Source organism: Pteropus medius, unplaced genomic scaffold (assembly GCF_902729225.1).
Source record: "Pteropus medius unplaced genomic scaffold, Ma_sr-lr_union100, whole genome shotgun sequence".
Classification (NCBI taxonomy): Eukaryota; Metazoa; Chordata; class Mammalia; order Chiroptera; family Pteropodidae; genus Pteropus; species Pteropus medius.
In genome coordinates this window covers 5,703,696-5,719,509 of record NW_024350319.1, presented here as the reverse complement: position 1 = coordinate 5,719,509, position 15,814 = coordinate 5,703,696, and the positions used below count along the sequence as shown (strand labels likewise).

At 31.9% G+C, this 15,814-nt stretch overlaps 1 protein-coding gene across 1 annotated transcript in view; it reads left to right on the top strand.

Moving 5' to 3' along the window:
- Positions 1 to 11,793, top strand: part of NEGR1 (neuronal growth regulator 1) — a 771,677-nt gene extending 759,884 nt beyond the window's left edge. The window contains exon 7 of the mRNA XM_039838594.1: positions 7,168 to 11,793. Coding sequence (XP_039694528.1) covers positions 7,168 to 7,292 — 125 coding nt within the window. The 3' untranslated portion in view covers positions 7,293 to 11,793. The remainder of the gene's footprint in view (positions 1 to 7,167) is intronic.
- The last annotated feature ends 4,021 nt before the right edge of the window (positions 11,794 to 15,814 follow it).

Below are 15,814 nucleotides of genomic sequence, written 5' to 3'. Positions count from 1 at the left end.
ATAGCACAGAAAGGGATAATAAGGTGATGTCATCTGTGCTGAGACTTGCCTGATTCTTCCAGGCATCGTCATCAAAAGTTGTACATCCAGTTGTAAAGCATATCCTATTCTAGTGTTCTCCTCCCCTAATTTGCACCCAGTGTTTAGGCAGAATTAACTGATAACAAAAAATCTGGGGGTGATCTGAGCTTCTGGATATCTCCTTCAATTATTGATGATGTGAAGCTGTGGATATTGCTAAAAAGAAGACTAAAATATCTTCTGAGCAAACTCTACCACATTATGTGCTGAGACAGAGTTGCATTGTCTTTTGGATTGAATCAATGGTGCATAATCTTTCAGTAATTAATGTGCACTCTATTTTGTATCCACATTAATCACTTTTTTATATGAAATCTAATTTAGGTGTAAATCATTCACTTTCTACTAAGGTATACACTTCCTTGGTAAAATGTAAGCTGAGGCCAGCTTTTTCTTATGGAAACAAAGTTAATGTAGCTAAAGGAACTCTACCTAAGATTGCTACAAGAATCTTAAAAATATGACTCAAAGTTACTTTAATTAAAGCTTAAGTAATTTAAGGAAATTGCCTAGGCAAGTTATTGGTATTATACCAAAACTAAATATTTCACAGTTACATTTGCTTTTGCCTAAAAATAAAAACTGGAGCAATACAAGGGAAAACTGCCAAGACTGAAAATAATATGCAGCAGCTGTAAGTAATTGGGAGTGATAATCATAATTAGACAAGATGTAAGATCTGTGTTAAAGCCCAGATTTGATCTTCCTGTTGACAACTGGAAGAAATCCCAAAGGCCTGGACTCCACACCTAGTCCAGTCACTTCTGCTCCACACCTGAGAGCCCTGCCAGAACCAGACTTGGCAGATCAGCCACGAAACCACTCTCTAAAGTCCATGCACCAAACTGTTCTTGGGAAAATAGGAAGAAAGGAAAAAAGGAAGAAGTCATACTCCCTGCCTTCAAGGAGCCTGCAACCAGAGGAGACAGGCCAATTATCTAGCAGTAAATGGCATTAAATAAAAGAAGCTGAGGTAATGAATAGAATAAATGTTTTGTAAGATAAGGAGGACAACCAGAGAAGCATTGATTTAACCAAGTGTAGATTAAGAATGAAGTAAAATATGCATGTTTCATGGAAAATTTTACACTTAAAAGAAAGCTCTGTGGGGACAGGGGCAATTTCATTTTGCTCAGAGAATGCCTAGCACATAGCACATACTGAATTTGCTAAATGAATAAGTGGATGAGGAGTGTTTTGGTCATACCTGAGCGAGTGTTACTCCTGTGTTAGCTGCTGTACTGGGTGCTTTAAATGTATCATCACATTTAATTTTCACGATAACTTGAGATCCTACCAATCCTCATTTGCAGATGAAGATACTAAACTAAGCACAGTTAGGAAACATACCTAGGTTAGTCCAGTTAGAAAGAGGTGGAGCTGAACTTTGATGATCCAGATGAACCAATGTCATCTGGATCTACGGTCATATATTATGCACATTATATTTAAAAACTAGAATGCCTTTAGTGTTACCAAGAAAGTGGGAAGAATAACAACCAGACTTTTCTGTTCTTTGTTTTAAAGTAGGCTCCCTGATATTGTTTCATTCCTTCTTTCTCTTTCTTTTTCTTAAAATGGTGAACATAAAAGCATCTCATGCATTGCTCAAGGGCTGGGTATTCTCTCTCTAGCTTTTAAATCTTCACCTTTTGTTTTCTTTCTCCTTTTTCTTTCTCCTTTCCTTCTCAATGTAGACTTCTTTCTCCATTCTTCTCAAAACCAAAGACAAATAGGTAGTAGGACAAAAACAGAACAGTTTCTCACACACTTTGTCTTAAGAACAAGAAATCATAGGAACAACTATTGAAATAGGATATTTTATCAAAGTCATCTTGAGTTAGACAAATGTATACTTAGAAATATATTTCTACATTCAAGTCAACAAACATCTGTTGAATACATTTGATATAAGATACAGATGCACACATTATGAGGAAGAATGTTCCATGACTTACATTTATCATCCAGTTATAAATAAAGATAAATAATTTATTATAAGTTAAAAAGGAACTATTTTGAAATCAGGAATAAGCAGGAGACTAGCATGTCTTATTAGAAAGATTGAGAGGAACTCATAGAGGAGGTGATATTTTAGATCTTTAATGATGAGTAAGACTTCGATAGGTGAAGAGGAATAGGAAGGAAGGTCATTTAGGCTTAAGGATACAGAATGTACAAATGACAGAGAGTAAGGAAAACACTTTATATGTTCAGAAATTGGCTCATATGACAGGAGCTAAGAGTGTGTATGAGTCTGAATAAATTGACTAGAACTAGATGAATGCTGAGCTACAGATCTTTGACTTCCCTCAATAGTCATTGAAGACCCCTGAAGGTTTCAGGCTAACACAGGCTTCTACTCTTGCCTCTGGGAGTACAATCTATTGTCCACAGAATAACCAGGAGATCATTTAAAAATGTCAGCTAACCTCTTCCACTTAAAATTCTCCTATGGCTTCTCATATCACTAAGAATGAAGCCAAAACTCTCACTATAGCCCAACTACACCTCTGGTCATATACCCTATCTGTCTTAATTTTACTTAAAACGAGTAGCAGTATGATTTTCACAGGCAATTAAAAACATAGCAGAGACTATACAATAGACCTGACCATCCCAGAGGCACAGATGGATGTCTCCTAGGAAATTCAGGACTATATCTGGAAGTCATGGATTCATCTACACTGCATCTTTTACTGCAAGAGGATGATGCTATCAAGTTGGAAGCATGCACTTTCCTTATATAATCTGCCTTATGATTTATCTTTTATGTTCAAAAGCTAAGGGAAGTATTCTGACTATGTATCAATCTTAAAAGGTAAAATACAAATGGTAAAAGACAATATTTCTCTGAAAAAAGAAGTCAAGGTATTGTGTCCCCTTAGGTGTTTATGGTGACTGTATGGAAAATGGATATGAACCTTATAGTCATTCAACAAATATTATCGAGCATTTACTAAAGGTCAGATTCTCTGTAATGTATCAACAATAAAGATACACATATAATAAATCTTGGCTTGAAGATGCTTTTGGTCTAATAGGGAAAGATAGATATGTAAATATGATGTCATAAATATGTGATTATATGACAGATATGTAAATATAATACAAATATCATGACAAATTAATTTGACAGGTGGAATTTTATAGTTTTTTCTTTTAAAGGAGATATTTCAACTGAGTCTGAAACTGATTTCTAATAGTTAATTTCTAATAGCTAACAGTTAATTTTTATAATTTCTTAAGATTATCTGTAATTTCTTAAATAGCTCACTTGTGTTTAATATGCCAAGCAAATATAATTAGTCCAAATAGTACCGAGACTCCTAACTTTAGTACTGTTAGCCTATGTTCTAAATCACTCAATTAACAAGTCACACACACACACAAAAACACATGATAAATATCAGTCAATGAGACTAAGGTTATATAATAATAAGATACTCCAAGTCAATGGACCATCATGCCATCATTTTAAAAATGTGAAATATATATATATATATATATATATATATATATATATTAACATATGTGCATCATTGCATTTCCTAAAAAATAATTGTGTTTGTATTTGCTGCCTGCATTATTTATCTACAGTAACTCCTTGGGAAGCTTTCCCGTGTTTGTTTATTATATATATATATATATATATATATATATATATATATATATATATATATATATATATCTTAATGTTCTATATTTTTCTATTTGTTTATATCTCCAACTAGAATGAAACTTTCCTAAGAGAGAAGATTGAATTTTATTCATTTTTACTGGTGTTCAATCCCCAGCACATAAAAGACATTTGATATATGCTTAAGGAGTATGAATCGTGATATATGACTTGACATTAGAGACTTGACCACACATTCACTTAACTTTACTCTTTGTTTTTTGATCTGCTAATTGTCAATAGCTATTCTAACAGTCCATTCCTTATAGTAATTGTAGGCTAACAATACAGAAACAGGTCTCTACTTTATTTTAAGATTAATAGAAATATCGCATTCATAAAACTAAAAGTACATTAATTTGAGACATCCGTGGAAAAAATATATATACATACTCTGTTAACTGCAAATTAATTTTTAAATATATTATTGATATGCCTTTGTTATACCTAAGACAATAGGAGACCGAGTATATGATAAAGGCACATTGGGGGAAAAGATGTCATTGAAGGTATGTGATTAAAAGGAGTATATATGGGAATATAAGGAATTAAGTAACAAAAGGACCATATCTATCTTATTAGCTATTGTATTCCCAGTACTTAGTATAGTGCCTGGTACCTAGTTCAGTATATATTTGCTAAATGAATGAGAGAGGTATACTGTAAATTTTCTAGCCTATAGGCAAGCAGCTAGCTTCAGAAGAACTTCTGTTTTATAAGGGAAAAATGCTCCTTTTAATTCTGAACTCTTTGTTTATTTAATTGAATTGCTCATTTAATAGACATTTATTGAACATCTATTAAGTACCATACTTCGCTAGACTTCGTGTCTGGAATCACCAAGATAAATGAAACAAGATCTAGGAGAGTTTACAACCTGATGAGATATATAGATATGTATATAAATATTTGCAATGCAGTATTATATTTGTATAAAAAGGAATACAAATGGTAGCTTAATGATACATGAGGGTAATCTGTTTAGCTTGTTAGAAGAGAAGGGATTCAGAAAAGATTGCCCCCATAATGCATTTTCAAGTATAGATATTGAGTTTTGTGGGTCCTTTATACTCTACCTACTTAATGTACTATTTAATTAGTTCAAGATAATAAAATTTTATCTTTGCTTTATGTTTAGCTTTTAAGATTTATTTCTTATATATGAAATCATTTTATATGCTTTATTATAAGTCCTTTACTATTATACTTGTTTTATTGCACTCAAGATTCTTAAAAAACAGCAAAAATAACTCTGAAATAGCTGTCATTGAGAAGACAATAGACCAATTAAATGTTTATTTACATTTTAAAAAATACAACACCTTTCTAGGTCTTGGACAAGAGAAAAATTTAAGAAGTTTTGTGGTTTTAAATTAGACTTCTTATAAATCAAAACTTGAAAAGCTATCTGTTCAACAATAAGCTTATTTTCATCATAATCTTCTCATTTTTAAGACTTTTTTAATTTTAAAAAATTAAATAGTTGATTTTGCTCTGTTTACTAAAAAATAGTATTCTCAGCCCTCGAATCTCATTCACCTGGGACAAACAATTGTACTGTCAGGGAAACTTCCCACCAGCAGGGGCCAATACATCCCCTCTAATTTCTTAGAGGTATAAACAATGCAATTTATTTTTCTTGTAACATGAAAATATAGTCATTGGTGAAAGTTCCATTAGCAACTAACTGCCTGCTGGCAGTTCAATTTCAGTGCCTAAAACTGCTCCTGGATTCAAGTTATGGATTTAGAGGTGAAATAGTATATATTTTTTATTACATTATTCATTTTGTAATAGAAAAGAGTGCTTGCAATCCAGGTTTCATTAAGAAAAAAAAGTAGTTAAAAGCAAGTTGATGGAGTTTTTTATCATTACTATTATAATTGTTGTGATAAATGAGAACCAGTCTCAAGCAAGACTGAGCATTGAGCATGTCTGTGACATTCAATTTCTGGAACACAGTATATTTCACACTCAAAGAGGCAACTGTCCTCTTGTGAAAAGAAATGGAATCTGCTCAGTAGACTCCCGTACAATCCCAAGCTTGGAGAATCTCTAGGTGAAATCTCTCAGTGAGACTTCAACATACCTGTCAGTTAAGTATCACAGGAGCTTCTCATGCATAAAACTGATCTTTCTAATGTGTAAATGTAATCATACAATTCCACAGCTTGAAATTCTTCAAAATTTAGAGCTAAACTCTTATTATAATTAAGATCATTCTATCTGCCTAAAGTTCCAGTTTCGATTCCCTCTACTTCGGGCCTCAAACTTCATGGTCCTATAAAACTAATTTACTTTTAGATCCTAGAATATATGCTGTGCTCTCTCCTTTCCTCATGCCTTTGATTATATTTTTTCTTCTAGCCAAATGATGGTCCCCCTTGGTAAAACTCCCTGTTAAATTATTCCCGTCTTGCCCAGGTAGATTTAAATACAAAATTTTCCGTGTCATTGCAGTTTGCACATGCAACTCTAATATTCCTAGGATTGTATTATATTGTTTGAATATCTTTCCTCACCTCCAGTAAAAAAAAATGTTCAAAGAGAGAATTTCTTGGTTTTCCAGCATGTAGTACAGTATTGGGGCAATAATAAAGATTCACAAATATGTTCATGTATATATGTATAATGTCACTTATATGTGGAATCTAAAAAAGCTGAACTTATAAAAACAGAGAAAAGAATGGTGGTTACCAGAGGCTTGGGGCAGCGGGTGGGGAGAATTGGAATAAGTTGTTTAAGTGTACAAATTTAGAAAGTAGATAAATAAGTCCCGGAGAACAAATGCACAGCACAGTGATTATAAACAATACTGTATTATAACCGAAGTTGCTAAGAGACTAGATCTTAATTGTTTCTACCACAGGAAAGAAATGATAATTATATGATGTGATAGAGGTGTTAACTAATGCTATGGTGGGAACAATATTATAATATATAAATGTATCAAATCAGCACCATTATACACCTTAAACTTACACGATGTTGTATGTCAATTATATCACAATAAAGATAATTTTTTAAAAATTCTGCATGAATGAATATTGTTCACTAATACAAATATTTATAATGCATATAGGAAGAATAGTAATGTTAGCTGCACTGAATTAAGTACTTGGCATGTGTTCAGCCCAGTGCAGTGTGCTATATGTGCTTCATCTTTAATTCTCACTGCAACCCTGCCAAGTGGATTATATTATCTCTATTTTGCCCTTGAGAAAAATGAAGCTCAGAAAGATTAGTGGAATAGGCCACACATTGTCATATAGCAGAACCAGATGTGAACTTAAGTCTGACTCCAATGCCAATGCTCGCTCCAATACACCCAGCTGCCTTTTGATTAGTGTTAAGATCCTGAAAGACGCAAATTAGATTTTGATTTAGTCTTTTCCGTTTCTTTCCAGCTCCAAGTACAGCCCAGTATGGAATTACCGGGAATGCCGACATTCTTTTCTCCTGCTGGTACCTTGTGTTGACACTGTCCTCTTTCACCAGCATATTCTACCTGAAGAATGCCATTCTACAATAAATTTAAAGACCCATAAAAGGCTTTTAAGGATTCTCTGAAAGTGCTGATGGCTGGATCCAATCTGGTACAGTTTGTTAAAAGCAGCGTGGGATATAATCAGCAGTGCTTACATGGGGATGATCGCCTTCTGTAGAATTGCTCATTATGTAAATACTTTAATTCTACTCTTTTTTTGATTAGCTACATTACCTTGTGAAGCAGTACACATTGTCCTTTTTTTAAGATGTGAAGGCTCTGAAATTACTTTTAGAGGATATTAATTGTGATTTCATGTTTGTAATCTACAACTTTTCAAAAGCATTCAGTCATGGTCTGCTAGGTTGCAGGCTGTAGTTTACAAAAACGAATATTGCAGTGAATATGTGATTCTTTAAGGCTGCAATACAAGCATTCATTTCCCTGTTTCAATAAGAATCAATCCACATTTACAAAGATGCATTTTTTTCTTTTTTGATAAAAAAGCAAATAATATTGCCTTCAGATCATTTCTTCAAAATATAACACATATCTAGATTTTTCTGCTCGCATGATATTCAGGTTTCAGGAATGAGCCTTGTAATATAACTGGCTGTGCAGCTCTGCTTCTGTTTCCTGTAAGTTCAGCATGGGTGTGCCTTCATAAAATAATATTTTTCTCTTCGTCTCCAAAACGTTTTGCCAAATCCTACAATTGAAAGCAAAAATAAAACACAGTGAGAAAGTAAAACTATATTCTATCTCTAAAGAGGGAAAGAGCTATTGGATTATAAAAACTTCTTTTTTCATTACCAGTGAGGTTTGAGAATTTTACCCCACAGTAACTCAGTTTTGTGATGAAAAAATTTAATTAACATTGTACAGGTAAATTTACCATACAATTTCTTTAGTTGTAGCTAAATGTTATATCCACTTTGGGAAATAATTCCCTTTAAAAAGACAGCACAGTTCATTAAAGGGATTGCCTAGAAATCCAGCATCTTTTCCTTTTGCTGTTTCAAGCTGAAATGTTTAAGATGGTTTTTCAGAAAAGACACAGAGTTCAATCACCTAATATTACATGAGTTGGTAAGCATTCACAATTAATTTGGGTCTGTGGCAGGTAGGTCGGTATGATAAGGTGCTCTTGTAGACAGGAGCATTTTGCATATTTTCCATCTGAAAACATCACTCAGTTGATAGATTGGAATGCATGTTATACAAAAAAATCAGAATATATTATAACAAATATTCCATGCTGGTATGCAGCAGATCAATCCCTGAAATAACTAATTCTATAATAAGATCTTTCTCTATAGCCATGTCAGCTCAAACAAGTAAGGCCCAAAAAAAAGAATTACGATGCTTTATTTTTTCTTACATGATATATGTAAGATATGATCAAATGAAGACAAGACCAGTGATGCGAATATCTTAATATATATATCAATTATTAAATTATCATGAATATTAAATTATTTCTATCATAAAGAATGAAAAGTACATTTTTGAATAAAAATGCTGCTACTTTAAGAAGTATTATATTACAGGAATAGTTTGATGGTTTTACTCTTTATTAAAGAAAGACCATAGCCTTGAAAGTCATTTTATAAGTTTGAAGAAGTTACCAATTTCAGTATACCTAGAGAGATTTTTGCAAATTGTCCCTTTTTGCAAGTCATAAAAACAAAATAAAAATATCCTACTAATAAAGTCAGATACATTTCACAGATGTTGGACATATTTAAGATATCTAATATTTTGCCCTGAAAGAGATAACTTGAAAATTGTGATTATTTTCAAGTAAAATTTAGTCCCAAAGTACAGCATAAATCCATTTTAATTAGAAAAATGAATCCTAAATTTGGAGGCATAAATATATAATTTTTCCACAAAATGGCAATAATATGACATTGCTATTATATTTACTCATAATAATTTATTATATTACTTTGACAGATATATTAAAAATGGGTTTTTAAAATACATATGGTATTTTAACTTTATTATTGTTAATTTGCTTTTTAAAAATATTCTTTGTAGAACTGATGAGTATTACAAAATATGTTTTTGTATTGCAGCTTTAAAGTGGCACACTCCATAATAATCTACTTACTAGAAATAGTGGTGCTACCACAAAAGTGTTAACCATCAGTACCATTGCTTGGGAGAAAAAAAAAACAGATCAAGAATGCATATTATACAGTGACCGCTTTCCTAGAGTTTAAAAATACCTCCTCTTTGTAAGGTTTGTAGGGTAAATGTGAGATAAATCGAGATATAAACTATGGATGAACCAAATAATTAGTTCAAAGTGTTGTTATGATTCCGAATTTGTGGAGTCTGGTGTTATTACCATAGAATGTGACAGAAGTACAGTCATAGCTCAGTAGCTATATGTATTTGCCTTTATGTTAGAAGAGAATTTCTTGAGTGACATTTTTAAATAGAGGAGGTATTCACTATGTTTTTCTGTATCACAGCAGCATTCCTAGTCCTTAGGCTCCTGGACAGAGTGAAATCATGAGTATTTATGAGTTCAATATTGTTCAAATAAGGCTACAGTATTTGCTTTTTTGTGTGAATGTATTGCATATAATGTTCAAGTAGATGATTTTACATTTATGGACATATGAAACGTCTGATTACTCCATTTTATCAGTCCTGACTGTACAAGATTGTTGCAATTTCAAAATAGCAGTTCTGTAAAATTGATTTAACTTTTGATCTATAATAATTTTTTTGACTGTTCATTTCAGCATTATATTTCCACAAGTTACATTTGTGGGATTCCTTTTGTTGCCCCTGAGTTGTTTTGTTTTGTTTTTTCAAAGAAAGTAAAAGGGAAATAAAGAGCACTTGAGAAAAGAATAGAAAGAAAAGAAAAAGACAGAAAAGAGAAGGAGGTAAAAAGAGAGAAAAAAAGAAAGAAGAAAGAAAGAAGGAAGGGAGGGAAGGAGAAAGAACTGGAATATTAGAGTAGTTGACTTAGTTCATTTGCATACTTGGTTTAACTGCAAGTGGTGGGTGTAATTATGTTTTACAATGATCCCATTTGAAACATGTCCTGTTACACCATTAAGTTCCTATTATGCAGCAATTATATAAAGAAAAGTGCTGCCCAAATTATAGTATTGTGTATTTGGGGAGACTATAAAAGATTTGAGAGAGCAAATGACAAACTTAAAGCTACTTTTGGAGGGTGTAAAACTTAACTGAAATTTAATGCTCCATCATAACATTAAGCTATATCTAGAAAGTAGACTGGAGAACTGAAAAAATTACCCAGATAATTCAGGACAAATATATATATATATATATAAATACCCCAATGTGTGAACTCAGAAAACTCTGAGAAATTTATCAAAGCCAATCATCTATATTGATCAAATTTATTGACTAATTGTTAATATATACATTGTGCTTAGCTTTGTGACACAGCCAAAAGTTACCTATTTAATCTTTTCAATAAAAATTGTTTTTGAAATTCAGAAATGATTTAAAAAGAGGTCAGGTTTTTAACTATTTATTGAAGTATGTGGATGTACAGTATTTCAATAGATATGAATATGAATAAATGGTATGCCTTAAGATCCTTTGAATATGTATTTACTTTAAAGACTGGAAAAAGCTCTTCCTGTCTTTTAGTAAAACATCCATATTTCATAATCTGATGTAAAATATGTTGTACTGTTTCCAATAGGTGAATATAAAGTCAGTTTATCAATTAAAGTACGTATTTGACTCATTTTAAACTCTACTGATTTAAGAGAAGAAAGGAAGAAATAATAGTTTAAACATATTTCTGCTATTCTCTTCTTTATTTTCTGCTTCATCCACTGTGCCACTCACCATCTTTCAGATACTCCGAAGCAATACAGGGTAAACATGTAGGATGCCACAGTGTCAAAGGGCTCCACGTTGTAGGATTTTTCTCTGTTGTTGATTTCCAAAAGGTCTGACAAGCTGAACTACATCTAGCCTAAAGAAGAAGTTTCCTGGAAAGATTTTATTAGCAATTATTTAGGACTTTTACCTGCTGAAATGCAGCAGAGTTAGCAACAGAGACTAATGATAAAATCTTGTTAGTTTTAAAGGCTAAGCATCTGAAAACTCAAATGCCTGTAGAAGTCAGACAGAAAGCATAATTTCATAAACAGGAAGCAAATACTCCACTTCAAGACATTCAGATATAATTTTCTTAAAATTTTTGCTTTCCAAACAAAACATGATTTGTCTGAGAGCCTATAGTTTATATATGCAAATGATAGCCACCCCTAATGCAAATGATATAATACGCAAATGATAGCCACCCCAAATGAATGATTTAGGCCCTCTCCTCCAAATCTGTCCATCTATGATAGTCAACCAAATAAAAAAGAACAATGAAATATATAAATAAACAGCAAACCATGAAAAGTATCCATGGTTGGTATAATAAATTATTTTGAAATATGGGTGTCATTGCTATTCTGGAAAAACCATATCTACTAACCCCACACACACACAAAAAATGAAAACACATTAATAAACATCTGATTTTCCCGCTAGCTCATTATTCCTCCCTCTGTAATTTCTATCCTTCATTCAATCACAGAAGCATCAAGTTTGGAAACAGAAGCATCAAGTTTCAGACTCTGAAAGCTCACATATGAAGCAGAGCTATTTTCTTTCTGAACATTACAGGTCACAGATACGTCAAAATGACATCTAGGTATTTAGAAAATAGTTACTTAATTAAGCTTGTCAGGCATAAATTTAAGAATTTTAAGAGAAAAATTTCCAAGAGTAATTTATTCAAGACAGCGGAATTTGATCTAAACACCAGTCTATGTACTCCCTCCTGAACTTCCATAGATGCATATGCCTTTACATTCACATGCACTTTTTTTTAATAATTCCAAACACTGAAAATATTTAGAAATTCACATTTCTAGAGTAAAGAAAACAAATTGACAAATGGATCAAATAAATAATTTCCAGTCTTCCTGGAGAGAAAGAAAGGAGTAATATTTTTCAGTCTTCTCCGTACAAGCTCTGCCCACAGTCATACTAAAGCTAGCACAACTCTCCCAAGGCCTTCAATCTAAGAAACATGCTTTACCCCAGAGACAGATGTAGCAGCTAGAATTACTCCTGAAGGGTCACAACTATATCTACAATGCATTTTACAATGGCAAAGCACTTTATCAGACATTGCTACTTTGACTGTCGCAGTACTTTAAAATGTTACTATTGTCACATGTTGATGATGAAAACAAGATTCAGAAATTTTAAGTCACTTGCCAAAGATTATACTTTTCTATGTGGCAGATTTGAGCCAAATATGCAATGTAAAATATTACCAATTTGTTTCTATTTCCATTAGCTTTCTTAGGAACAGGAAAAGAATGTGATCACATCTCTAGTTTCACAAATATAAATATTTGTATTTACACATAAGTAACTTTGTTTATACTATATATTTTTTTCTTTAATGTCATCTTTTTATTTTCCAATGTCTTCAGAGTGTATATGCTTTAAAGGAAAATTACATTATATATCTCATCTAAAACTTTTGGGATATGGAACATACAATGCAATTGCCTTTGGACACATAACTCTTGTAATATTAGACCCATCACACCAAATGAAGAATCTTGTCATAATCATATGTATCTTTTTTATATAGCATTTTTATAAAATCTCCCAACTTTTGGATAATCTACTAAAACAATTTCCTAGGCATCTGCAATCAACAGAATTCTTAGGGAAATGAAGATCAGTATATATACACACATTTTTTTTAAAGTCACAATAAAATACTAATTTTAATCCTGAGTGATGTTGTTTGAGCCAATTTATATCAAAATACTAATTATATGTATATCTTCTTGTGCTGGGACAGTAAAATAAGAGGGAAATTCTCATTTCAGAAATGAAACTATATACATTTGTATTTTGTTATCAAAATATAAATGTAATACAAATCCTGTAGACATAACTTTTTAGTTAAAAAAATGAAAAGCATGACTTTTGTATAAATATAAAATAAACACATTAATTCATTAATGAGGAACAGAGTAAGATGTTACAACCAAATAAAAGGACAATCCAAAGTACACACACATTTATAGATTTAAAATATTGAAATTAATATGTTAATAGAGACAAAACTGGTTTCTTCCAGAGTAAGAAAGAGAATTCCATTGAATCTTTAACCAACAGAATTTATTTACATGTCTATAGACAAGATATATTTTGCCTTAGTATTATTTTCCACAACTTGTAAAATAGCTTAAATGCAATGAAAGGCAGAGTCATAGAATTAGAATCAAGTAATATGGAAGGGAGTGCTCTAAATAATGCATAGGTTTTTCACTGCAGCAGCAATTTTTCCCTAAAATGATGAGATGTAAAAACCTTAAAAGCGGTTGAATTAAATGAATTTCTAATATTTTAATAATATAGTAACCTCTATTGTAATCACTCAGAAAAACCCACAAATTATCTATATATCTAATATTTTACATTCTGTATATTCTAATTATTAATTTTCTTCCTATTTCACAAACCATTACCCAATATTTTGGGGAATATAGAAAAAGAAATAAACAATTAAAACATAACAAAACTACCTTGTTTCAATAACCTACCATTTTGGAAAAAATGAATGTGTTTGGTACACTTGTTAAAAGGAAAAAGTCTTTTTGTCATTTAGAGAGAGGGGCATTTAATTTATAGGGTTTTACATTAATATTTTACATTTTACATCAACAACAATAAGAAATATAAAGTAACAGTTGAGAAAGCAATATTTCATCAACCTAATGTAATGCTAATGGTGAAAACATTGCAAGAAGCTATTGCAAGAGCTGAGTGGTCTTCTTCCACTTAATGCTAATGAGCCCAGTCATTGCACAAATTTTGGTTTGGTAGACACTACAGGAGGTAGCATGGTTCATTAGACTTTCAAAGCTTTAAAATGTTAAAGGGGGTCGTTTTCTTCTTTCATTTCAAGTGAATTGCTAAAAGCTTTGGGATGTTTCTCAGTGAAACTTTGAATTTGCTAGTTTCTTCATTAATTTTGACCTTTTTACATTAAAAAAAAAATTTAACTTTACACTAAATCACATCAGACTTCTACCACCTGCAGTTTTGAATTATGTTAAAACAAGTATTCCAAGCACATGGAATTTCCTGAGAAAATTTAGGAACCATAGTTTAGGAAAAAAAACTTATACAATATTTTTGGAGACTATAACATGCTAATAATAAAGATCAAGTTTTCTTGATGGTTCTAAAGCACTTAATAGGATCCACAGAACTCTTACATAGTTTTCTAAGTGGTTTCATAAATATAGACTGTAGTTGCCCTGAAATTTGACATTGCCCTACCAAGCATTTGACAAGTGATCTGGCAAAATGTGGTCAATAGCTCATTTATGACATACTCCTTAAGAAATTGTCACTAGAGATTTGAAATTGCTTCAAGCTGATGTCTTTCAAAACAAAACACATACACACACAAACACAGAATCGCATTGCTATCAGGATCTGGAAAATAAGCTTGAAAGCAGTCAGGTGGTATTCTGGATAATTAAAAAGAAGAAAAAGGAGAAAGAGAAGGAGAAGGAGAAGAGGAAAGAAGAGAAGAAGAAATGACAACAGTGCAGCCAACAGTTTCTGCTTGTTTCATTTGCTAAGATTTTAGCATAGGCAACATCTTGTGTTTAATCAGAAGATGTCACCCGCTTTAAATGCTGACACAGAGAAAAGCAAATTTTTTTTAAAAAAATTGAAATAAAATTTGTTTCTGGAAATATATCTTTCCTGTTGATAGATAAATCACTAGTTTATGCTTTTGAAAGTCTTACTGTCTTATAACTTTAAATGTTGACGAGGAGAAAGACTTTTAAAAAAAACTTGGAATAACATTTTTCTTGGAAATGTATATTTCCAATTTATAGATAAAACAGTATGTGTGTTCAGAAATTTCTGTTCTCTAATATCCAATTTTAGCAATATATCCACAAAGTTTTTACAGTTTAATATATGATAAATGTACGTTTTTGATCAAGTAACACAACTTATATCATGAGCTCTATTTCTATGTTGAAGTACATTTCAAGCTACTATCATTCCAAGAAGTATCTGTCATCTGTTGATTTGGGATATTTTGGAAATCATATTTAGTTTAGCCTAAAAAGACATTTACTTTAATCTTTGTCAGATAACAAAAAGGTCGTGTGACATCCAAATAGTCATTCATTCACTCAAACAGAAAAGCGATTAGGCAACCTTCGAAGAGCCTTCTAAAAGGAATTGTCTGGTAAGGTTAATCTGGATGTTTAGAAGACTGTCACTGAAATGGAGAAAAAACGCATTTGTTTCTCTAATCTTTTCACTGGGAAGGCAACTTCACCTTAAATCTAAAAAGGAGAGAGAGAAGAAGAAGGAAAAAGCAAGCGAAGAAAAGAGAGAGGGAGAGAGAAAGTGAAGGTAGGATGGAGAGAGAGAGAGACAATAATGTGTGTATATTGTCTCCTAGAAAATGGTAGGAAAATGTTATCAAAGAAAGACTTTCT